Source organism: Corapipo altera, unplaced genomic scaffold (assembly GCF_003945725.1).
Source record: "Corapipo altera isolate COAL_440 unplaced genomic scaffold, ASM394572v1 1, whole genome shotgun sequence".
Classification (NCBI taxonomy): Eukaryota; Metazoa; Chordata; class Aves; order Passeriformes; family Pipridae; genus Corapipo; species Corapipo altera.
In genome coordinates, this window is record NW_020884873.1 from 37,975,743 (window position 1) to 38,002,143 (window position 26,401).

General features: G+C 39.2%; 1 protein-coding gene across 4 annotated transcripts in view; it reads left to right on the forward strand.

The window, feature by feature from the left end:
• ADAMTS20 (ADAM metallopeptidase with thrombospondin type 1 motif 20) overlaps window positions 1-16,581 on the forward strand; it is a 92,506-nt gene extending 75,925 nt beyond the window's left edge. For all 4 annotated transcript variants that reach the window (XM_027663670.1, XM_027663688.1, XM_027663678.1 and 1 more), the window contains 11 exons: window positions 1,789-1,956; window positions 3,099-3,272; window positions 8,761-8,931; window positions 9,593-9,793; window positions 9,921-10,050; window positions 10,208-10,302; window positions 10,401-10,495; window positions 10,887-11,020; window positions 11,745-11,836; window positions 14,163-14,267; window positions 14,933-16,581. In XM_027663670.1, the coding sequence (XP_027519471.1) occupies window positions 1,789-1,956; window positions 3,099-3,272; window positions 8,761-8,931; window positions 9,593-9,793; window positions 9,921-10,050; window positions 10,208-10,302; window positions 10,401-10,495; window positions 10,887-11,020; window positions 11,745-11,836; window positions 14,163-14,267; window positions 14,933-15,022 (1,455 nt within the window). In that variant the 3' untranslated portion in view covers window positions 15,023-16,581. The remainder of the gene's footprint in view (window positions 1-1,788; window positions 1,957-3,098; window positions 3,273-8,760; window positions 8,932-9,592; window positions 9,794-9,920; window positions 10,051-10,207; window positions 10,303-10,400; window positions 10,496-10,886; window positions 11,021-11,744; window positions 11,837-14,162; window positions 14,268-14,932) is intronic.
• The last annotated feature ends 9,820 nt before the right edge of the window (window positions 16,582-26,401 follow it).

The window sequence follows — 26,401 nt, forward strand, 5'->3', positions numbered from 1 at the left end:
GGGCTATAAGGCCTCTCAAGGGAGCACTCTGGAGCCTGATTTATTCTGCAGAGGGAAAAGCCATTGAGGAAGGAGGGACATGTAGTATTTTCCTAACACATCATAGGCAGAGGTTAAGTAACTCTGTGCTGCACTTCACTTCCTACTAAAGAATTAAAAGCAAGAATCTTTAGAGTTTATGTCTATAGTTTATGTTTGAAATTCCTGAAAAAAAACTTTAAGGGAGAGTAAATTATCAAATGACAATAGTATTTTAGTTTTCGTGCATACAAGTTATCTTACTTGCTTTGATAAATAAATAGTTTTAATTCAGAGCTGAGTTTTCTGAGAGGCTTTTATAATGATATGGTTTGCAGAGTTTTAAGTTTTCTGACCTACATTATTAAAATTTCAGGTAATTTGGTTATCTACCTAGCTTAAAGACATTTCCAAATTAATAAAACATAAATTGTAAAACTACATGAACAGTATTTAAAAAAGATAAATTGAAAGGTTTTGTTGAGAGAAAAATGATTTAATGTAGAAACAAACATTCTTATTTACTGAGATTTTAGAGCAGACAAGTAAAAGGCAAACTGTGACCAAATCAGTGCTCTTATTTTTTTATAAATACAGTTGCATAAGAGAAACATGCTACCCATTGCATTGTGTGATAAATGTATTGCTTTATTATGCAAAGATTTAATTTTAAACAGAGTGGCAGTTTTAATTAAACCTTTAAGATAACACATAGAAATGTTTAAGGACACATAGGAATTGCTGCAGTATTGAGGACAACTGAGTCAGCTGAGATTCTGTTTAACAAACTGTTATTATTGTGAAAAATGTTTCTTTCCTTGCAGGTTAATTTATTATAGGTGCTTGTTCTATATTTTTAAAACTGTCACTCAGCTATTGTTCTCAGGCAGATTTCGACCAGGTTTTATACTGAAAGCAAGCAGGTGCAGGTAGTGCAGGTGCATAGGGCAACCCTGATGTGAAAAATTAAAATCAAGCGTCACTGAAGTCTGACAGCAGTCCAGCAGTTTAACAGAGGAATGACCATTTCTCTGGAAGAGTCTGGTCTGTCAGACACACTCTAGTCACAGCTAGGGCATACTACCAAGGTGAGTTTCACAGAATATGTCTGCAGCCCCATCAGTTTTACCTTGGAGGAAGCAAGGATGATCCTAGAGACAGTTGTATACATTGTAGCAGCTTCCTGGAGGAAACAGAATACTGGGGTGGCAGGGCAAGTCCATGCCTCCAAGGACTGCACCTTAACTGATGGTGTCTACTTTATACCTGTTCTCTTGCCTCTTTGCCACATACAGCAAGACACCCAAAGCTCATGGAAGGGTGATGCCAAGCAAACATGACTTTGTAGCCTAATAGCTGGAAAGACACATAGCCATGATTTTACCTTTTCCTTTCTTTAATGCTTGTGATAAGCATTATGCTTACATGAAAATAGCAGTATGTTGGAAACAGGAGGGCACTAGAGTATGTTCTTGTGAGATCATAGTATCAAGCTGTCTCCTGCATGGATACAGATGACTGAGCTCAGGTATTTGTCAATAATGACATCAATGAATAAACAAGATGTGAGAAATATTTGGCACCTGATCAGTAATGCTCAGTACAAGAGAACTTACACAGAAGTTTCAGATACGTACAGCAGATGTTGTGTCATAATACAGAAACTTATTCCTATAGGCACAGAGTCTGTTTTGGGTGACGCCACAACTTCGAGTTTTCTTACTTCTCTGAGACTTTTAGTAAAGTAATGAAAAACACTCTTCTTTTCAGTGTTCTGTTTCCTGTGGAAAAGGTTTGAAGTTTCGTGATGTGCATTGTTTTAATAACTTCCACTCTAAAATAGAAGAAGAAAACTGCAAACATTTGAAAAAACCACGAACACGTAAAATATGTAGAGCTGGAAGATGTCCTGCTTGGAAAGCCAGCAAATGGAAAGAGGTAAGTAAAATCAGACATAACTATCTTCTTCGTGAGAGTACAAGGCAAGATCATATTTATGACATGCTGCTTCAATGGAAATAATTGTCAGGAAGGTTTTTTATATGCATATCACAATGAAATCTATAAGTTAGCAAGTAGTTCATTGTGTTTTCTTTCTTTTAAAAGTAATGAAAAATAAAAGTCTGTAGAAACTAAGTATTTGATAAGCTGAATTTTATACTGAATAGGTACTTAGGACTTTCCTAAACTTACTTGGAAATTCAAATTAACAGTAAATTTTTGAAGTTTACTTCTTACCTTCTGTGATGGATTCAGTAGTATCACTGTATTTGCTATCTTAATCTAAATATTGAAATGAAGCCAGGTTTGTGGGGGAAGGACAAGAAAAAGGGCTTGTGGACACAAATATTGTGTGGCCATCTCTCATCTTGTAAGCTGTCACTCTCCACATTTTGGCCACACTTGATAAAACAATATGAACTTTATGATTAGGCTCGAGAGTCTTTGGGTTGGCTTTGGGACCTAGTCCTGCTTCTGACTGGTGTAAAAGGGGTCTGTCTATCTCAGTAAGCATTAGTGGTATAGTGAAATGCCTTTGGCCAGGAAGAACAAAAAGAGGCACTTGGCATTTAAGTTCCTCGGGTTTCAAAATCCTTAGTACTACCTGCAAAAGAAAGAGAAATGTCCTCGAAATACTGCACCATTTGTGGGATTTTCTAACATGAAATGCTGAGATTTTTTTCTTTTATTGTGATATTTGCATTTTAAAACAACAGACATGACTGTCAGTCTCTAATAGAGGCAAGATGTAAACCCGCAGCTGCAAATGTTTGATCTTGCAAAAATGTAAACTTTTGCTTTGCATATGCCTATAGTGATTGTCCATACTGTGAAATAAGATAAGCAGAGAGCTCAGATAGGTAACTCAGATGCACTTGTTTTCTGTCTCTCTTAAAAACTTTTATTTTAATTGTAGTTTTGCATTTTCAACATCAGTTTCTTTAGGTATAAGAAACACTCATAAGGGCTGTAAAGTATATTTTAAATAATATCCTAAGGACTCTCAATAATGACAACTGTATCCCCTTCTGGGGACTGTTTCATTTCACACTGACATAACTAATTTTGATCAATTTTAGTGTTCTGTATCCTGTGGAGTGGGGATTCAGCAAAGGGACATCTATTGTCAGCTGACAGGCCTGGGGCAAGTGAGTGAAGCAATGTGTAGCCATGAGACCCGCCCTGCTAGCAAGAGACGTTGCTGGCTGCCTGCCTGCATGGCCTACCAGTGGTTGGCAGATGAATGGGAAGAGGTAAGTAAGGCTTTCAACTTGTATGAAGTAAACGAGTGATGTCATATGTCATGCTGTTTTCTTTTTTTTCCCATTTGGATGCATTTTTAGTAGCTGTTATGCTGCTGAATAACAAGTGAGCATGCTGTATATTTTGAAGGTCAAGCTTGCAAAACTTAAAAACTGACAAAAAACGTCTAAGACTTTCTTTACTCTCTAATACAGGATTTGCTTATCTATTTTTGTAGAGAAAAGCTCTGGTGGATGTCTGAGCAGGTACCTATTGATAGGACTGTCTCTACATAGTTCCCTACATAGTGCATAAGATGTTTAATAAATCCTCATTATGAAATATCGTTTTAAAAAGGAGTCTTCAAGAATAGAAATGCAAAAGAAATGTCATGTGGAAATAAATAACTTGGAGGTAAAATCTTTGGACAGCAGTGTTTTCAAAAAGTTCTGTATGGAAGACTTAAAGCATCTTAAAAACTTAAAACATCTTTTCTTCTTAAAGAAAAGCTAAGAAGCAAAATAAAAGTCACTATTCTCCTACCAATTATGAAGCAAGTTAAGAAAATTAAACTCAGCATTCTCCTACCAAATATGGTTTTTCATATTTAAGAAAATCTACTTTTACCTTCAGGAAAGAACTGTCATTTCTCAAGAAGTGATGACTATTTTCTACATTCTAAAAATTCAATAACTTTTGTTATTTATGCGAACATACAAACATATAAAGATGAGGGAGAGAGGAAAAACTAAAATTATGTATAATTCCTGAAATGGTTTACAAAAGACCTGTCTCTTGCTGTAACATTAAACAAAACCCCAATTTGTACAGTTGTGGCATCTTAAGAATCTGCACTGCTAAAGTTCGTAGGGCAACCCTCCCTGAAACCTTGAAAATGAAGACTCAAAAGTCTCATGGACACAATTCTGTAGAAGTGACAACTGTTAATGTATAAAACATTTTCTGATGCTCTGCAAAACCTGGATTATAGTAATGCACTTTAGACATACGTATTACTCTGTTAAGCTTTATTGAGAGAAGTGGGAAAAATATATGTTTCTTCCAAGTATTCTCTTCTCATTTGTTGTTGTTAAAATCAGAGATTAGTGAAAGTGGCTCAGAATGTCCTTTTAGCACAAATATACACTTTCAAAGAATGATGGTGAATTTTCTTTTCCCAGCAAATGTTTGTATATTCCAACTGGGTATTTGGAGCTCTCCACTACAAATGCATTGTGTTTCACTACATCCTCCAGTTATTTCATAACTTCTTCCACATGGATATTGCTGTTTGCTTAAAATTCCTGTGTTCTGTTCCCTTCTCTCACCACATTCATATACAGCCCTGTACATGTCGTGTTAGTACAGTAGTGGAATCAGACCCAGCCAGCACGGGTTTAGGAAGGGCAGGTCCTGTCTGACCAACCTGATCTCCTTTTATGATCAGGTGACCTGCCTGATGGATGAGGAGAAGGCTGTGGATGTGTCTATCTGTACTTCAGCAAAGCCTTTGACACCATCTCCCAGAGCATACTCCTGAAAAAGCTGGCAGCCCACGGCTTGGACAGGGGCACTCTGTGCTGGGTTAGGAACTGGCTGGAGGGCTGAGCTCAGAGAGTGGTGGTGAGCGGTGCTGCATCCGGTTGGCGGCCGGTCACTAGTGGTGTCCCCCAGGGATCAGTGCTGGGCCCAGTCCTGTTTAATATCTTTCTTGATGATTTGGATGAGAGGATTGAGTGTACCATTTGCAGATGACAACAAGCTGGGTGGGCATGTTGATCTACTGGTAGGCAGGAGGGCTCTGCAGAGGGACCTGGACAGGCTGGAGAGTTGGGCTGATTCCAACGAGATGAGGTTCAACAAGGCCAAGTGCCAGGTCCTGCACTTTGGCCACAACAACCCCCTGCAGCACTACAGGCTGGGGACAGAGTGGCTGGAGAGCCAGGCAGAGAGGGATCTGGGAGTTTGGATTGAGAGAAAACTCAACTTGAGCCAGCAGTGTGTCCAGGTGGCCAAGAAGGCCAATGGCATCCTGGCCTGGATCAGGAACAGTGTGGCCAGCAGGACCAGAGAAGTGATTCTTCCTTGTTGGTACAGGGAAGTGATTCTTCCCCTGTACTCAGTGCTGGTGAGGCCACACCTGGAGTACTGTGTCCAGTTCTGGACCCCTCAGTTCAGGAAGGATATTGAGGTGCTGGAGCAAGTCCAGAGAAGAGCAACAAGGCTGGTGAAGATACTCGATCACAAGTCCTATGAGGAGAGGCTGAGGGAGCTGGGGTTGTTCAGCCTGGAGAAGAGGAGGCTCAGGGGAGACCTCATCACTCTCTACAACTCCCTGAAAGGAGTTGTAGCCAGGTGGGCGTGGGTCTCTTCTCCCAGGCAACCAGCAGTAGGATAAGAGGGCATGGTCTTAAGCTGTGCCAGTGGAAGTTTAGGTTGAATTTTAGGAAGAAATTTTTTACAGAGAAGGTAATCAGACATTGCAATGGGCTACCCAGGAAGGTGGTGGATTCACCGTCCCTGGAAGTTTTTAAGATGAGACTGGATGTGGCACTTAGTACCATGGTGTGGTAACCACGGTGGTGTTGGATCAAGGGTGGTCTTGGTTGATTATCCCAGAGGTCTTTTCCAACCTGGTTGACTCTATGATTCTAATAGTAGTTCAAGTGCTTATCCATCTGTATTCCACTCCCGGTGCACTATGTCCTCCACCAAACTCACAATGTTTTGCCCAACTCTCTTAGCTCTGAGTGCTCGTGTGTCATTTCCTTGCATCACCAGTCATAGCACAGCAGAGGTATTTCCACATCTAGTGTTTCTCAAGCTTGTGGCTGGTGGACTGGCTGAAGCATTTTTATCCTAAGGAGAAGAATGTCTACAAGGCTAAGGTATAAAGTGACATGAAAAGTATTCTTCTGCCTGTCCTCATTACCTCATGAGTGGGTTATTCTTTATGTACCTAATAATCTGAGCTGCTCCATGCCATTAAAAGAACAGGTATTTCTGTAAGTCAAACCATCCAACTGTATCCACACTCCATCCCCTGATAGGAGTCCACACAACATTTTCATTCTGTGAGTGACTAGGTTTCTTAAAGGCTTAATGCCTGTAAGGCTTCCATTACTGGGCCACAGTATCTTGCAGGACTTCTGAACAGGTAGGTAAGCCTCTCACTGATTTACTTACACTGCTTTCTCTGATTTCCTGCCATCCTCACTGTCACCTCACCTTTTCAAGAAAGAAGGTTATCACACAGCAAGACTTGGAGATTATAAACACTTAATATCCTAGTCATGAGTCAATGCTTAAATTTCTCCTTCAGTCTTAGAATCTTGCTTCTATCTAATGTAAGTGAATTTTTGTCAGATTTTTTTTTCCTCAAACTCTACCCCCCCCTTATCAGGGGCTGTGCATGTTAACAGCTTTCAGATTAAATGGAGTTTGTAAGCCTACGTGTATATTTTGCATCTTCTTTCATTAGTGTACTTAGGTCAGCGAAATTTGTGGAGAAGCTCCTTGGGGCTTAGTACTTGCTCATCAGGTTTGCAGATGGTGCCAAACTGGGGAGGCTGTTTGGTTTGCTGGAGGACAGGGCTGCCATACAGGAGACCTGGACATGCTATAGGAATAGGACCACAGGAACTTCGTGAGATGCAGCAAGGACAAATGCAAAGCGCTGCCCCTGGAAAGGAAGCACTCCTGCAGCAACCCAGACTGGGGATGAGGGACCTTGGGATCCTAGTGGAGAGCTGAGAGTGGGCCAGCTGTGCATCCTGTCAGCAAGGATGGCCAGCAGCCTATTGGTGCTATTGATTATCACCTCTGCTGAGACTGACGAGTTTTTCTTCTTTATCACAGCAAGTCCAAACACCTTAGTTGAGGCACCCATAGCTGGGGACATGATGTTGATATGTATTACTTAGCCTGTATCTGCACTTTTCTGGATTCTGGTGGCAGCAGGTTCTCATCATGTCCTGGCTGAGCTGTGATGACTCTCCATTCCAACAGCTTGCCATGGGAAGAGGTCTGAGGACCCTAAGGGCAAAGGCACAGGCTCAACAGTTACTGCTACACAAAGCTGGCACTGTCTTGATTAATAGGCAGTTTTCTTTTCATTTTATTTGTCAGTTGCCCACACAGAAGCAGCTCTGCAGCGTTTAACATCTTGCTTTGCAGACGCTGCTGAGCTCTTTGGGCTGGAAGTCAGCTTAAAGAAGACAGAAGTCTCTATCAACCTCCACCTCAGGAAGTCTTCCATCATCCCCATATCACCATTGGCCAATCAGAGCTCAAATCAGTCCAGCAGTTTAATTACTTAGGTAGCCTCATCTCCTCAGATGGTAATATTGACAGGGAGATAGACAACAGGTTAGCAAAGGCATATAGTGCTTTTGGAAAACTCCACAAAAGAGTATGGTGTAATAAACACTTAAAGAAAAGTACCAAGATCAGTGTTTACAGAGCCATTGTGCTGTCTACTCTCTTATACGATTCCAAATCATGGGTCATCTACTGCCATCACCTGTGTCTCCTAGAATGCTTCCATCAACGCTGTCTCCGTACAATCCTAAACATCCACTGGTCAGATTATGTGACCAATACATCTGTTCTAGAACAAGCAGCAGTCACAAGCATTGAGGCCATGTTGCTGAGAACACAGCTGTGTTGGGCAGGGTACGTCTCAAGGATGAAAGACGACCGCCTCCCTAAGATCTTGCTTTATGGTGAACTTGCCACTGGCTGCCGCAGAAGAGGAGCCCCAAAGAAAAGATACAAGGACTCCCTGAAACAACATCTCAGCCTTGGCCATATTGATCACCATAACTGGTCTACTCTGGCCTCCAATCAGGAGGTCTGGGGGCACACCATCTATAACACTGCTGATACCTTTGAGAACACACGCAGGATCACTCTGGAGGAGAAGACAATGCAGAAAGAATCATGTCTTGCAGAATATACCACCTAAGGAATCTTTCTGCTGTGCCTTTTGCAATTGGACATGTCTATCTTGTATTGACCTCATTAGCCACCAGTGTGCTTGTAGCAAATGGGGATAGAGCCTTCCTAAATTTTCATTCGCAAAACCTAGCCATGAAAATGAATGTACATGCATGGAGGGATACTTTTTGTTTTGTTTTAAAGACCAACTTATTCCTTTCATATTTTGCTGAAATCTTTTTTTGGCTCTTCCCTTTTCATACAAAAGAGCTTTTACACTCACCTTATCATCTTGGCTTGACATTTTCATTTTCTCCTAACCCAACAGTTACAGTGTTGTTATTATACACTGTTGTTTTTCGTCAGCTGATTAGAGGTAACTGAACTTTGAAAACAATGTAAAGGATTCTGATTCAGTGAGTAATTCAGTCTGATACTGATAGCAGATGTCATAAAAGGGATTGCTGTCTGGGTTTTACTGGTGTGTGGCAATCAGTAGAAAACTTCATTCTGTAAATGTCTAGTTAAAGTACAAAAACTGATTAATTTTCTCACTCTTAGTGCTCAGCATCATTTAGAAGAAAGAAAATATACCGGATCATTAAGTGTGTGAATAGAAACCAGCTCCAAGTGGATGAAAGCTTCTGTGATCCTGCTACAAAGCCTCCATCATCCAAAACCTGCAGAGTGGCTCCCTCCAAATATGTTGTGTTCACAGGAGACCTGTCACAGGTACAGTAATTATAATGCACACACATCTTCTATATAACTTTACATTTTAAAATATTATACTTCTGTAAAATATACTTTATGTGTGTAGCAAAAACAAAAAAAAAGGTATGTTTTCATTTAAACATGGCTGTCTAAACTTTCTCCACATTGACCCTCCCAATCAACCATGACTTATTGTAGCAGCTGTTATCAGCCCTCTGTTAACCTGCCAGGTCCTGTGATCACCAGCTATAGGAGAGCTGCCCCTACCACAGGATTGCTTTGCTGTTTCCCAGGAAACTGTCTTGCAAACTGACATCACTCAAGTAACCAAAAGTCTTTTCCTTGATGTCAGTGAAGCGATTGATCGGTGCTTTGTTTCCCTTGCACATCTGCACTACCTGTGTGTGCCTGTCTGTGTGCGCATTGCAGCTGTAAGGGAATGGCTCTGGAACCTCTGTGAGCTCTGAAAAAAGAGCAGCATTGACCTTTCCAGCTCCTTGCATGTGTAACTCTTGTAGACCTTCACTCCTGCATACTGATATGCCCATCCAAGGTGGCATGCATCAGATCACAGGCTTTTGCCAGAGGAAGGATCAGAGCTGACTTATCTGTAATGCCAATTCTGCAAAAAGGTTCAGTTTCACATTAATAATGTCTGTACTTGGGAATTTTATTTTAGTGCTCAACCAGCTGTGGGTTTGGTTACCAGCAGAGGATCACGTACTGTGTTGGAATCCATTCTGTTCAAAATCAGCATAGCCCTGGCCTTCAAACTGTAGCGTACCGAGAATGCCCGGTAGAGCCATCCCCATACATTTATAAATGTAATGTCAATGGATGTTCACAAGCAGCTACCTGGAGAGTGGGGAAGTGGACCAAAGTGAGTAGAGATCTGCAAGCTCATTTTTGATAGCTGTCTCTAACATAAAAAAGACTAATTTGCTGACATAATGATGTTAATTATTTACTACTTTCTAAGCTAACTCTTGATGGCTATCCATGTCTAGTGCTCAGTATCTTGTGGAGTGGGGATAAAGGAGAGAACTGTAGAGTGTATGGCTGAAAACGGCCTATCCAGTGACTTGTGCCTGCCACATTTAAAACCAAATGCCAGAAGGATCTGCCATGAGGAAGAATGTAAGTGACAGCTCTAATTTTCTCCTGAAGTTAATGTTTTCCCAGGTTATGTATATTAAAGCTATAAATATATTCAGAATGCAATTATGCAAAATAAAGTTCTAAAAGTAAGCTCTATTCCTGAAATATTAATATGATTTAATCATTCATTTTGAAGGTGAAATTCTTACCACCTGCAAAGATATGCAAATTAAAAAAGGGATTAGAAAGGATGGTGAATACCTACTTAACATTAAGGGAAGGATGATAAAGGTACTGTTAATATTTATGAGCTTTTATGAACACATGTTTTTATGAAATAACACTTTTCTAATAAAGATTTTGCTAAAGGGTTGTATGTTCTCTTCCAGATCTATTGCTCAGGCATGCACTTGGAGAATCCCAAAGAATATTTGACACTGGTAAAAGGTGAAGCAGACAACTTTTCTGAAGTATATGGATTAAGGTACATAACCAGTCTTATAATTTTATGAAGTGCATTTGTTCCTTCCAAAATAAAATAATAAAATAATACTTTCTCTGAGAAAGATGAGATTTGTCCTTGATTTTCTATTTTAAATATCCAGGCATGTGAATACACATGCAGAAATGTGGGTACTTGCAGGCTGAAATAATGTTACTTACACTAAATGATTATATTTGTTTTCTGTCTTGACTTTAGTAGGAACAGCTTCAATTGACATTAATGTTTCAGTTGAGCTAAGATTAAAAGCTGAACTTTTTGTTCAGAAATTGTTGTTTACTATTTTTTATGTGGCATATACACTTATTTTTCACTATGATATTATGTTATGGAAAAATGTCAAAAGGAAAACTAAATCTTTGCTATTCTGTAGGTTGCAGAATCCATATGAATGTCCTTTTAATGGAAGTAGAAGGCAAGACTGTGCCTGTCGAAATGATTACCTTGCAGCTGGCTTCACAGTTTTTAGCAAAATAAGATTTGATGTAGCTTCCATGCAAATTAAAAGTAAGTATTTTGTCAGTTTTAGCCAATGTGAGCATTCTATTGACATTGTACAGGGTTATGATTACCAAATTACCATTTTGATCCACTTACAGATCCAGTTGTGCCATTTTGGGGCAAAGAAAATTCTTATTTAATTTAGGAGTTCAATGGGAATTTCAAAGGTAAAAAAAAAAAAGAAAAACCACTACTACTTCCCATGTTAATTTCTCCCAGGTGGTCAAGTGGCATGAATCTCACAGATTCCTATTTTATATGTGAACTATCTTCATTTTATAAATTTTTTCTGTTTTAGTCCACGGCTTATTTTTCTTGTGGAACTCTTCCTGTGCTGTGCTTAATCCCTTCTCAGAGCTTGGCACACACTAAATAAATGGACAGGGAATCTTGCAGCGCTTTCAAGCCCCTGCCTGAAGCTGGCAAGTTGGCCCATAACCAGCACACTTGGCACAGTGTCCAAGTGTACATCCATCTTCCTCCTAGCACCTTTGTATTTCAGAAAGAAATCTGGGCTTTTAGGTTGGACTAGTGTTGCAATAACCAAAATTTAAATAAAACGCAGTTCCTCAAATCAAAACACACATCCTCCCTCTCCAAATAAACAACAAAAAACCAAAAAAACCCCACCCAAATAAAAAAATTAAAACACCCTGTAAGGACTTTTCATACTGTTTTCACCTGAACTTCAGATGCAGCATTTTGTATTGAGTAATTTTCTGTTTTCTAGCCACAGATTTTCTTTTTGCTCGGACTATACTTGGGAGAGCAGTACCGTTCGCTACAGCTGGAGATTGCTACAGTGCTGCCAAATGTCCACAGGTATTCAATGATGCAATTATTTCTTATCTCCTTCAAATACTCACATAAGAGGGAAGAAAAAATATTTGTGTGACTCATTAGAGCTGTAAGGTTCTAAACCAACCTCCTATTCTGTGTTGTCAGTGTACAACATTAATAAGTACTTTTTTCTTACTCTCTTCTCTCCTGTTCCACTATCCCCCGCTCTCACAGTTTCTCCCTCAAATTGTTTACTCTACCCTTTCCCTGTAGGCTCCATATATGAATATCCGGCTTTCTATGTGTTTCATGTACTACTCTCCCTCCCTCCCTCTGGATGTGATGCATCCTTTGTTTCCTCTTCTGAAGGGCTGTTTTGAAAGACATGAACAGGATGCCTTTGGAATGAAGCTAAATCAAATAATGAGCTCAGGGGAAGGATGTTATTACACTCTTATTACACTCTAATGAGGATTCAGTCTGTGGAACTAGAAGAGAGTTAGTCCAAAGGAAGACCCCGATTTGTGCACTGTCTATAGATATTGGGCTCTCTGAGTCAACATTTTTGCTCTACAGGTCTGCTAATACTCTATGTCCTTTTCAATAAGACAGATGTAGCCCTAGTCTGAACTAGTCAACCTAGGCTGACTTTGGAGCTTATTGGCAGAAATAGAATTCCCTAGAAAACACTTCAGCTAACCTTACCCTATTAGACAATTTAGCATGAGGTCAACTGTCCTCTGGAAGTGAATTTCTTTTCACTGATTATAAAGGAGTTAAGACCGACTGGCTCAGACTTGCACGGACATCTATCTACGTTGTCTGTCTATCCTGGGTGCCTAAACTTAAACTCTGTGGGTGGAGGTAACCAAGGGCAGCTATAGACAATTTATGTGCAATTTATGTACAAATGAAGGGCCTAGGTTCAGCAGACTTTAGCCCTGACAAGAAACAGTTGGAGTTCATGACAGTATTGGATACCTTCAACCTGCAAACTCTGTTGGTGCAGTCCAATACAAATGTGTTTGCGATCTGTAACTTCTGTTGTGAGGTCATTCTGCTTACATGGTTTGGCACTGACACATTTCCATCTATGAGATCTGCACTGAATCTTACACTTTTGATACAGTCAAAAGACCTCCATTCCTGTACTCTCCATCCATGAAATCTGTTCCTGGCCTTGAGCATGCTGCATGATATGTCAGACAGCTGATAAGCTATCATTATAATTGTTCATAGCACTTTTCATTTATTTTTGCAAAGTGTCACTGTGAAAGAAGTTACTTTGGGCCTGTTAACTGGCATTCCACACCATTTGTAGGAATTTCCTCCTTCATTAAATGGAAGTCTTCCACTTTGTGGGCACTTGAAGAACAACCTACCCTATCCATAAAAGTTTGCGTTAGCTCTTCCCGAGTTAAATGCTATAAGAACAGCAACTTTACACAGAAGTGCTCTCAAAATAGATCTGCCATGCTGAACAATGGAAGACTGAATTTTTGCAAAGGAATTTTGGTGAATCACAAGAATAAAAGCTGAACGCTGTAATTTTATACATGCACACATACATATACCCACAGAATTATATATATATATATATATATATGACATTATTAAGTAATAAAATACAGAAACTAGTTTTCAAAGTATTTGCATAGACAAATATTTTAGAATAAATAGCTTCTATATCTGTTTCAAATGGCTTACATTGGAAAACATTCCATTTAGCAATACATTTATTTATTTTAACCTCCACTTATGTTCATATTCAATTATCTTATTGGTTATACTGAAAAAGAAATAGAAGATGATAAAATAATGATGCTTAGACAGTGTGCCTGCAAAAATTCGAGAATTAGATGGCTAAGAAGTGATTTGTCTGTAATTTTCTAGACAGCACTATGTTTTGACCATGTTGTTTCCAGAAAGTTTGGATACTTTAAAAAGCAAAAAAAAGTCTTTCAAGAAAACCAACCTCATTCTTCCTTTTTTCAAGTCTGTACTTTTTGTAAATTAAAATATCTTACGCAGAAAAGGCAAAAATAATTTAAATTGTTTGATGATAGTTTTGTCTTCAAACTCTGCAAACAGATGCTACAGATCAGCTGATGCACAGGTGGTGCTTACTGCATAAGCAACAAGAATAACTTGGGTTTTGTGTCTATGTCCTGGGAGTCCATAGAAATGGTATATTGCAGTGTAACTAACCTGTATTATTTTTACACCTTTGAGTACTTAATATTTAGATGTATTGTAAGTTATATGTGCAGATATGCCAATGTGAAGTGTTTTAGTGGTTTGGACTGTTGTTTATCAGCTCTGTATTTTCTTTTTCTTTTCCTTGTCTTTTTCTTTTTTTTTTTCCTAGGGACAGTTCAGCATTAATTTAACTGGTACAGGTCTGAGACTATCCAGTACAGTTAGGTGGATTGCTCAGGGCAACTATGCGACTGCTGACATACACAAATCCCATGTAAGTCAGTGGTGTTTTCCTTTATCTGCTCTTACGGCTCGGAATATTATGCCTGAAAAGGTACAGTTGACTGTAGTGAAAGCTAGTTGTGAATCAAAAATAGCACTCAAGGTCTCTGACCCATTTAAGTCTTCTTTCAGATGTAATGGAGAAAACCATGTTTAATCACACTGTCTAGTATCTAATTTAGACCAACACTGTCTGCCTACCCTTCTCTTAACTGACTTTAAGATTGTTGTTATATTAATTAGGTCCATAAGAAGTTTTGCTATGCCTTTTAAAAGGGATCTTCAAGTATCTTCTTAAGATACCTTTTAAAAAAAAAAAGCAAACACAACACCCAAACCCTCACGTTTTTTTAGAGATATCATAGTACAGATGATCCTTATAGGTTGCTTACCTCCAAATTGATTCTCATGGGAAACCAAGACCAGTTGAACAGGAACAGCAAGTATGTGCAGTTTAAGGCAACATCGGATGGTAAGCCAGGAAACAAGGTATAAAGCAATAGTGATAAAGGATCTCTGTGCCTGTTTTTCTAATTTGACACTGTTGCTTGGTTTAGTATTTGCAAGTACAATTTGTCAAAACTTCAAGAAGCTTTTTATACAACTGTGATTTCAATTGCTTTTCTTGATTGACTGTTCTCTTTGTCTAAATCCCAGGATGGTATTAAAATATATGGAAGATGTGGAGGATTTTGTGGAAAATGTGTTCCTAGCACAACTACCGGTCTCCAGCTTCAAATACAATGAGCACTCTGATGTACTAAGAGCATCAAAGCAGGGACATCTGCCATTTAGGCACAAATTGTAGATGCTATGTATATATATTTTAATTCTTTCATCTCTGTAATGCTCATTACTGTAACACTCACTACTAAAAATTCCTGTTTTCTTCAGGATTTACTTGGGGTCGTGTTGTGTGTATGTGGGCTAGCACATGCATAAATCACAGCCATAAACCTTCAGGTTAGTGGGGGCATTAATGCAATATACAGCATATATTAGCAAGTAAATTACACTGAAGTTAGTACCATGGGTAACACTTTAAATTTTACCATAATTGTAATTCTTTACCTGCAACTGATCAGTGTGATTCCTTATGTGGTATTCAGTAAAATTTACACTCTACTGATCTTCTTGGTCAACTGTACTAGAATATAGAAAGGAAAGCTTTATTGCTCTATAGAGAAGAAAGGTAATAATTTCAAGTATCTACAATTTTGTGCAAACTTTTAGGGATTATCTGTCAAGAACTTACAGTAGAAAAGTACATAACCAAAATACTTGAGATAGTTTTATAAATCTGTGTGTTTCACTGTCAGTATAAGCATTTTTCCCCATCCCTTTCATTATATTCTTCATGGTGCTCAAATCCTAGCAGTAATCCTGAGAAGTGTGGTTTAGCCTCTGTAGTCTCTATGGCACATTTTAAACATCTAGGCTTAGGTTTGTTGTGGGTACAGGAAAAGAAAATAAGAAAACAAATTGCTTTGAAAACTGATTTTAAATCCCTGCCTCTCATCCAAGTATACTGTAAAAACAGTGTATTCTGTTTACCCTACCATCTTGTATGTGGTTGTACAACTATGTATTTGCTTAAGCACTTTCGATATACACCTTACTCCTTTACTCTGGAAAATAGCATATTAGTAAAGGCTGAAGTATATGTCCTTCATATTCCAGTTCAACATAATTTTCAATAACCTTAGTCAAAAACCTTGACAGAGGCAACATCAAGCCCCACAGTGGTTTTGGTGTCCATCTTTGACTTGGTTTGATTTTTCGATGTTTGCAAATACAGTTCTAACATCTGCTATTTAAAATTATTTCTTTGAGAAAAGTAAGTGTATGAAAAAGTTACAAGGTTTAAAAAATTATTTCGCTCTTTGATTTGTTGTTTTGTGTTACTTTACAGTACAGAACTGTAGAAATATATGCATATACAGATAATACATTTCAGGGCCAACACTCAGGTATTCAGAATAAAATTTTCTACCTGCATAATAACATATATTACGTACCAGGTAACTATACATGCTTTTTCTGAAAATATGCATACCGTATACCAAATATTTATTTTGCATGCTAGTAAAATTAGTAGGTCAAATGGCAGCTATATCATATTTTTACCCACAAAGAGTTAGTAATGAATTAGCAACATGTATTAATTAAAAACAATACAGTACCACAGAATTGTATGCAGCTCCTGTTTTAGATAACACATGTATGTAATTATTTTGTGATCTCTGCATCAGAAATGTATTTTTGCACTATGTGCCTTGTAATAGTTGTAAACATTAATAAGAATATAAAACATTATTTTCCTAGAACTGTTTACATTTACAATTAAAATCTTGTAATTTATAAAATATTTATATAATAAATATGTTTGTGTGAATGATACCAGAATACTTTTGTTTGGAATTTTTTTTAGTATCGTGTGCTTAGTACAAATGTTATAAAAACGTTTAAACTTCTTTATGCACAGAATAACAGCATTCTTAATACGTCTTCGCAATGGTATATGTTGACTTATGCTCGAATAACTGCCACACAAGCAGGTTATAGTCATAGGAATATTTTCTATGGAAGCAAATTCTGCTTCAGAGGGATAAACTTCATGTCTATGTGCTCTTTGCTTTTGTCCACCCATATTGCCCTATACCTTTCTTGAAGGGGTTGCCCTGTAAATCATTAACTGAAATAATTTAGAAATCTGAAATAATCTTCCTTCTCCTTGTGCTAGCTCAAACCAATTCCTTTACAGCATCGTCCCTTGACAGCTGCTTTGACAGAAGGGAAACTGCAGTTCACCTCTATCCCCAGGAGGACCGTTTTCTTTTCAGTCCATATAAAGGCTAGAAAGCACTCAGCTCTGCTGCCACAGAGCAGAACTGTGACAATAGCAGGGGAAAATCAGCTGCATTTTGTTTAAACAGAAGTACAAGCTATCTGACTCGGAGTTGGATCTGTCATTTAACCTTCCTATCCAGAGAAGGTGATCTGCTTTTGTACAATTAAGTTTATTTTGCTATACCATAGCTTGAGAGGCATTTCTGGGCTTTGTTTATCCTGGCTTTAGAGATGCAATCTGTGCTCTGCTCCTGATAAATTTCTCCTTATGTTCAGTTATGACAGATATTCCTTTCAATTGACTGTATAAAAATACTGTAGCAGCAGAGCAGAGCAAAAATCTAACTGTATTTATGTCTATATTCTACCTTTAAACATGAACAGCTGTACATGCATTCGTCTGTCTCGTCTGACTCTGTGCTACCATCCAGAACCTTTTCCTTTTTAATAAACAAATGTTTTCTTCTTTAATCTCTGTGTGTGTGTGTGCATTTTATCTCTATTCCTGAAACAAAACTTTCTTGTCCACATACATTTTTTAAATCTTATTTGTATAATTAAATGAAGTATGCAACAGGAAGAGTCCAAGCCAAGTAAATGGTAGTAAATGGCTCTCTTGGAGGAGCTGAAATAAAACAAGCTATTTCTGTGTTGCACATCATTACTATTTTGTTTGGTTAAGTGAAACTCCTCATTTATGAATACTGAAAGACTTTTTTTGAAATCACTGTATGATCTTATTTTACAGTCTAATTTACAGAAGCAAGAAACATTCAAGGAGAGCTCATGAATTTTCTATATGCAGAAGACTAGAGTGATTCATAGCAGCAGCATATCTTTACGCCTTATGGGATGAAATCCTTTCTTGCACTTCAATTGTCTCTGTCAGTCATTCATTGATCGTGATAATGACATTCATGGTCAGTTCATCATTTTCCATGAGTTTTTTGATGTTCCTCTGGAAGCTGCAATAATTAAAAATGTGGTTGCACAGAACATAAGTGGAAAATGGTACTTGTAAAATCAGGGAGCTGAAAGTTTCTTTTTAGTGGTTTGTATTTAAAGGATCTTGCAGAAAAGGCTTGTCGTAAAACCTTTATTTAACACTTCAGTAAAAAACCCAGCATCCCTGCTCATATTTGTATTCCTGGAAGCTCTGCAACTCAGACAGGGCTAGGAAGGCAACTACCAGTAGCCCCTTTCATCAGGATTTACAAGGTATTTAACTAAGAATACTTTTGCCCTTCAATTATTGTTTTCTGTCTTGGGTTTATTACTACTCTTGCCAGAAAAGTAATGCTGTCTCCAGTTCTTTAACTAAATTCCTGCTTCTAACTTCTGCGAGAGCAGGAAAACAGAGAAGTAAATTCATAGGTGCTACCTCAAAGGGAAACCACACAACCTGTGTGCTAACATAAAAGCAGGACCAGAAAGTACAAGGTAAATAATGACAGTATTTTCCTTCTAGAGGCTTCTCTTCCATGCCAGGATTAGAGATCCATTGCTGCTTTTTCTTTTGTGGCCGGGTGTATTTTTGGTATCATGCTGCCAAATATTTACTTAGAGGAATTATTTTCAGACAGATCTATGGAGAATGCAGATGGGCAGGCATAAAAAAGGGAGATAATCTTTGGGCTGGAATTGTACTTCTTGCAATGTGTTTGCCTGACCAGCTGTCGACAGCATTGCTTCATATGAAATTCAATGTTCAGAATATTTTCCAAGCAGCAAAGGAAGTGAACTGTGGAACGCTGTTTCCAGCAGTAACTTACACCCTCTTTAAGCAAAGGGAGAGGGAGGGCTTTAATATGGAAACATGCTCCTGGCTACCTGAAAACTTACCTAGCCGATAAGCAAACAAACCTCTCATCGTTGTTATCAGTGTTGTGTTGTTACTGCCATGTTAAATTATATATAAGCTGTAAGAACCATAAAATTTTAATTAAAAAAATGTATCTACAGGCAATTCTGTGCTGTGCAGGGGCTTTTTCTCACTGTTTTATTCTGTGCACCAAAACATTATTTCATACCCTTTGGATGAGTTTGAGTTTTCTAGCCAAAAAAGTCTTAGTCTGAAGAAATTAGTTCTTAAAAAAATTTTCTTTCTGCTTTACTCACTGAAAAAAGTGAGCTGTTATATTTTAATGGTATTCCTCTAGAAAAGCACATTGAAGCAATTGGGTATTTTAATATTTAAGTATTTCTACCCACCCTCACATTTACATTCCTCATCAAGCTAGTGGTATTTTCCATGTCAGAAGGCAGAAACTAGTATAAGCTTGAGAAGCAACTTTGTAGTGTGGTACATTACAAAAATTTTTGTGAATTAGTGTGACCACTCTTCAGTACAATAAAAGACTTCTGGCTCTGATTCCACAAGTCACCATACCAAGACACCCCTTCAGTGAATCCCAGTAATAGGCATGTAATTCTGCACTGTTGCACAGATCTCGTGTGGGGATTCAGTTCCCCATGCTTGAGACCTTAGGCTGTGAGGTTTTTTCAATGTTTGTTCTTGGCCATGTGCCTCCCTCTAGCATTTTGTTCAGGACAAAGCATGTGATTATTTTTCAAAGTTTACTATTGCTAGTAGAAATACAGGATGAATGGTATAACACAGTAACTCCTGTGGTATTTTTGTGGTATAGGACTTGCTATTCAAAACTTCTGTATTATTTGCCAATTAAATTCCCCATAGATACACAAGAATCACTTTCTCTGAAAGCAGAAATTTCATACAAATCTGAGGGCATATTTTACTTTAAAGTTCTGACTGCGTATTGTGCTGCTAATTCACACTGCCTTTATCATATGAGCCAAAGCTAAATGATGTGTTCAGTACCATGCCAAGTATGTGCTAAAAATATCAGAAAATTAAATATGAGGACATTCAAATGACCTCTTGGCAAGGAGGAGACAGGTTGTCATCCCTACATAGCTTCAAGTAGCAGATGATAGTCTCAAATCTAGATCTTCTTCCTAAAAAAAAAGCATGCTCCCAATTGCTGAATTACAGAGTATGTCCAAGAATCTCCCTTGCATATATATAATCCCTGCTTGTTCATCTGGGAAGCGATCCTTACTCATCTCATTGACCCTGTCTTTTCTCCGGTGATAGGTAGTGTGCTGATCCTTTGTCATCATGAAGGGGTTCGTCTGTGAGGCAGGAGGGAGGGAGCTGCTTCCTTCCAGTGTGGGCTTCAATGGTCAGCATGGAACTCATGCCTTCAGATCACCAAGAGGCAGTGTAGTAGCTGGTTCCCCAGGATCACAGGCCATCCATCAGTCTCATATCTGAACCCTAGTTCTTCCTGCAGGTGCTGTGAAGGAGACCAGGTGTCCTGCGTGCAGCTTCAAGGTTTGGCACTGGGCTCTATGCTATGTCCTGCTCAGGACAGACCTTCTTCTGCCCTGCTTATGTTCAGGAGCCAGATGGTTTAGGATTCTTGACTGTTCTTAGCATTTATTACGTGTAACAAATTTCATAAGATCATTACAGCAATAATAAGATGCTCCAGCTGACATCAGTGGTCTATTTTATACAACCAGAGGCCTCAGGACAGGAAGACTAAAACACTGAGCAGTTAAAGACATAAGGTAACATACGATGTTAAAAACCAGGAAATAATCTGATGATTTTCCATCCCGTTCCCCACATACCTGCACTAGAGCCAAAGGTACTTCTTAATAAGAAAATGTGACTATTAATACAGGTAAGAGATATTTAACAAGTCTCACCAGGCATCAGTTAAATTCTTGCCTTCATGCCCTACTAAGTAGTGGCACAACATCGTTCATCTCTGTATGTCTATAGGTATAAGTCCCCTCTCTGAGGCAGGGTCCCTGCTTGCTGCAGGGAGTCTCTGGTGTATGCTGCTCCAAAACATGCCCACACACTGTCTGGAGAGCAGTACAGGCCAAATAGCACCAAGAAATGTGATAACAATTTAATGCCAGAGCCAACAAGGTAGAAGTCACCCTCTGTCTCAGACCTGTGTAATTTAGTGGCCCCAGAGCAGCCCTGAGGCTGGGAGCACACAGTTCCTCTTGCATACAGCTTATACCTATCACCTTGGCTGCAGAGCATCATTCCTAGACACATTTGCTGCAAAAGGCAGGACAGATGCAGGGATGAAACTCTTGCTAATATGTTCTCAATCCATGGGATTGTGCTGGGTCAGTATCACCCCTCCCTCTCCTCATAAACAGCAATGTTAAAGTGTATCACTATTTTTCCCTGGATGAGTTTCAAAGGAGGGTCATGCTCACTTGAAAATATCTTGTATTTTTAAGAAGTTGCGACAGAGCCTATAATTCTGGTAGATTGCAGGAGAGGGGAAATTTGTGATTTTGAATAACACAAAACGGCACCAACTCCTCTACTTTTATTCCAAGGGAAGTTTTATTAATAGTTGGGAAACACAATCTGACTTCAGATTTCTCTCTCACAGACCTCTTGGGTTCAATGTCCTCAGCTATCACAGCAACAGGGGGAGGGCTGGCTGTGAAGTGACATCCATGGGCAGAGCTGGCACAGAGGGATTGCCATAATGAACCTGTGCAGGCTTGGTGCCTTGTGTCTGTTCACTACAAATCTGTTTTGCTGTGCTGGGTGCTCTGCAGCGGCCCTGGAAAGAGGAAGCTTTGCATTTTGCTGGCCAAACACAGAAAGAGGAGTGCTGTGACAGTGAATGGGTGTCTGGAGCAGTACACTTACTCAGACAGCCCTTCACTGCTGCACAGCTCTCTTGCACTGACTCAGGGTAGAAACCTGGGACAGAAGTTCACAAATTAGGATTGGGGAACATCTGGTTCACATTTACCCAGAAAAGTCTGCTTCAGACTACTTGGACCGACGGAGAGAGGGAGCATATTTCTTAAGCATCTTCAGACTAGGCACAGTTTCTGAATTTGAAGTAATAAATTAGGGCTTAAGGAAACCATTTGAAATCAGATGGCTGAAACAGAGACATTCTCTGAGAAGGCATAACTGTTTATGTTAGCAATCTGATTTCTCTTCCCCCTTTATTGTGCCAACTCTTATAAGAATCTGCATACACACTTTGGGAGAAGTATTTGGCCAGCAAATGGGAAAGTTTGTTTAGCAGCACTGTAAAACTGCAGGAGCTTTAAAATGCTCTAAAAACAATCTGAAATTTTACAGTATGCTGTGCACTGGCACTAGTGTAATATTAGAGCTATCACTTTCTCACCATTTTCTTCAGCACATATTGAACTCACAAGCTGAAATCAGAAGCATGCCAGATGTTACCCTAATGTCCCACAAGATGGTGACAAAATAATTCTAATTACACAACACTTTGGTTTGTGCTGTGTACAGACTTAGCGACTCCAAGTATTTTCTTACCATGCAGTTACATGAAACTCTACTTGTATAACATGCTTTGGGTATATTTTAATGGCTCACTCACTTGACAGAAGTTCATTCTTTTTAAATATTTTGTTGATTTTGTTTTAAATTAACTTCAGGACTACACAGCAAGTTTCAGTCCTCCCACAGTAGAAGTCACAAGTTCCCTAGCTGCTGGAGAAGGAAAAGCACTTTTATTGCTTCTGATCCATCCCTTTGCCAGCCTGTTTCTTCTCCCTCCCTCTGTGATTTTTATTTTGTGTGATGTCTTACGGTCCATAAATGCCTTCCTTTCTGAATTAAGCATGAAAAAAGTGGCATGGTACATTAGGCATAAGAAAGGTGGCCACTGTAGAGTAGATACTTGCTGTCTAGAGGCAAGGCTAGGAACAAGCATAGTGGGGAAGAAGTGAGGCTCTAGAAGCACAGGAGGGCTGGAAACCCTCTCCCCTACCCTTAGTCCCCAAATAGTTTATTAGACTTCCTTTTTATTTTTAACTATGATCAGTTTGGGCTAGTTTCTTCTTTGGGCAATAAAGTGGAGAAACCTGAATGGGGCCTAAACTGTAGAATTTGCCTCTTGGAATTTGTGCCCTCAACCTGGGACTGGAGATGGAGTAGGCATTCCACATTATAAGCTGCTGGTCTTTGAAGAGCAAATATATTGTCCAATATTAGAAACAGTTGTTTTCCTGAATCATGTTGTTTTAGAAACAATAAAGGCAACATAGCCTTTTTTCAGCCTTTCAAGGGACAATGAATATCCTGTAAATACTAGCTCTTCAGTTTGGTGAGGGCAGGAGATGATTTTCAAACACTGAATGGCTCTGACCTTTCAGATGTCTGAAAAAGATTGTAAAAAAAATACATTTCCGGCTGTAGTCATGAATTTCTACCAAGAGATGGTAAGATCAGATTAGTCCTTTGACTAAAACTTACAGATGTGACTTGAAAGCCACAGGATCAGATTTTCAAAGGTGTTCTGCCATCTAATTCTCTGTCATTTAAATACAAATTTGGTGTCTAAATATATTCCTTTTCTGTCCAGAAGTACCACTTAAAAATTATTTATTCATTCAGGACTCAAAACCTTTGTGATAAAACAAGGATGTGCAGAGATGCCCAGCTTGTTCCAAGCAAGCTTGTTTGACTATGAGACGTGATGCGTCAGCGCATGCAAGAAAATCAGCCATACTGAGACGTACTTAGATCATCTCCAAAATCTCACCTCCCACCCTCTGCACTGCAAAGACATTTGCTGTGAATTTCTTTCCTATGGATTTTGGTCATAACCAACACAGGCTGATTTTGATGTGCTTATGACTTTTAACACTATATATGAATTTCAGCTGGATTTCTTTGTAGCAATATGCAGCTCCTAGACAGGGAGATGGAATGTAGCCAGCTGGAAAAGCATGCTTTGATGGCAGTATAAGTGGCAGCAAGTGAGATGGCTTGAACATGGGGACAGCCCTGTCCTCAGCAGCAGTAGCTTTGTAGAACTTGGCAGGACTTATAATTTTCCCACTTTAAATCTAATTTTAAGGGTTATTTTCCCTCTCTCTCCCTCCCCCTCCATCTCAGTGTCTTTCTTCAAATGCCATGTAATCTCCATCCCATACCTGTTCCATGGCAAATTCCCACGCGGGTGCATCTTCATTTGTATGTTGTTCCACACCTCTGTTGTTGTTTGATGCTGAATTTGACACCTGACACTGGAGGAAACCCTGCCCTTCCATGCTGGCACAGTTGTGCTGTATGAGTTCCTGCTGTCTACACCCACTTTTAGCATGTTTTTACATATAAGCAAGTGGATGATCACAAGCATAACCACACTTGTCTGGAAGTGGGCTATTCACACTTGTATAATTTTTGTATAAGAACTTAGATGCCCAAACCCATGTTCAATATATAAATAAACATGCCCTAATTTTAAGCATCTACCATTCCCATAGCCTTTGCAGACATTATTTAAATGTGCAGTCTTTGGCACCTAATTAGGAAAGATTTGGCTGATGTTTCACGAGGCCTGTAAAAAAGCTCATTTGTGTGCCATTATTTTAAAGGCATAAATACAGTGATCTGAAAGCAGGCTCTGGGCTAACCATCAATCCTGGGCAAAACATCAGAGTTACTGATGAAGAGTTCTCTTCGCAGCACAATGCTATCAGCCATACCAGTTCATATGGTTTTATGGAAAACAGTTCATCAGACTCACGTAGTATCATTTTTCAAGCTATTTTAACACAGAAGTTTTAGCAAAATAAGGTTGGTTGATAAAGGTTTTAAAATGATAAAATTATTTAGGCTTCTGCAGGGCATTTAACACAATCATCATGAGTTTTTTCATTAGCAGAAGCAACAAAGATGCAACTGTAGAAAACATCCTCAGATGACAGTTTTTTGAGTCCAACCCCACAGGGACTAGCTCTTTCCCCCCTATACAATGAGAGAAAAATCATCAAACTGTGCATGAAAATACCACATAAAATGTAGAGTCCTGCCCCTCCATTCCTAGTTGACTTTCCAACTAGAACGCTGACTAAATCAGGTTGCTCAGGATCTCATCTGATATTTGAGTTTTGAACATCTCCAACAATGGAGATTCTACAATCTCTGGGAACCCTCTTCCAGTGTTTGACTACCCTCTTAGTGAGGAAAAAATAGTTGGAATTTTCTGTGTTGCAATTTGTCTGATGCCTTACACACTTCCAAAAAGAGTATGTTTTCTTCTTCTCTATGCCCCCATTTAATTTCAAGTGTCTCTTGAAAGATATCTCTTCTCTGGATTGAACAAGCCCAGCTCTCCCAGTGTCTTCTTATATGCCTTGTGCTCCAGCCTCTGACCAGCTTGGCAGCCCTCTGCTGCACTTGCTCTACTTTGTCAACATCCTTCTTGTACTGGAGCTGACCAAAATTGGACAAAGTACACCAAACCTAGTTTCACAACTGCTGAATATAAGAAAATTTGATATCTGCAAAATCACTGAGAGTGTACCTCATCCTATTGTCTATATTTTTAATAAAGGCACTTCCCAGCCTGGTGAAAAGGTCACTGGCTGACAGGCTGGATGTGAAATCCAGCCTGCTCATTGCCATGGCATTCCATGTTCTGGGACAGGGATTTCTGGCAGAGCAAGTGAATGTAGGGAGGCAGAGAGTGGCCAAGCTATGACCCCTCTAACTGCCTTGGAAGGATCTGGCAGTGCTCTGCTGACAGAGTCCTTCAACTTGGCAGAGGGGCTGTCATGGTGCTGCAATGCCGTTTTCTCCATATCTTCCAAACTGAATTCTGTCATCCCTGCTACTGCTTCCCTTGCCTCTCAACTAAAGAAAAAAAGCTCCTTTCTGAAATTTCTGGAGCAAGATGTTCTCTGAAAGCTGCCTTTTGCTGATTCCACTTTGAAAACACATAATGTTAAGCATTTCAGAACATAAGTGAAGAAGAAAAGCTAAGTGCTGGATTAAAGCCACTTTTGGCAAGAAATAAAAGTCTCTCTCTCCCTCTCCCTCTCTCCCTCATGCACACATACACACACAGACAAACAGGAAGAAAAGCTCTCAGGGGTACAATCAATTACAGTTCATATCTCTTCTGAGCTGTCAGAGATAGTCTCTGGCACAGGCCCTGCTGGAGTGTAAGCCCAAAAGGGGTTTCAAAAACAAATCCTCAGCGGGTGTATACCTCATATACCAGTATAGCCCACAGCAATTTGTGGAACAGGAGGAAGACGACTAATACGTGATGATACATAAGCGCAAGGAATATTTTTCTCTTAGGTGAATTTCCTCTGGCCTTCTGTAGCAAACTGACTGAAACAAAGGCTCTGCTGTTTCAGGCTGCTCATGAAAAGTTTAAGGTTTTTGGAAATTTGACTCGGTCCCAACCAGGACAGACATATCTT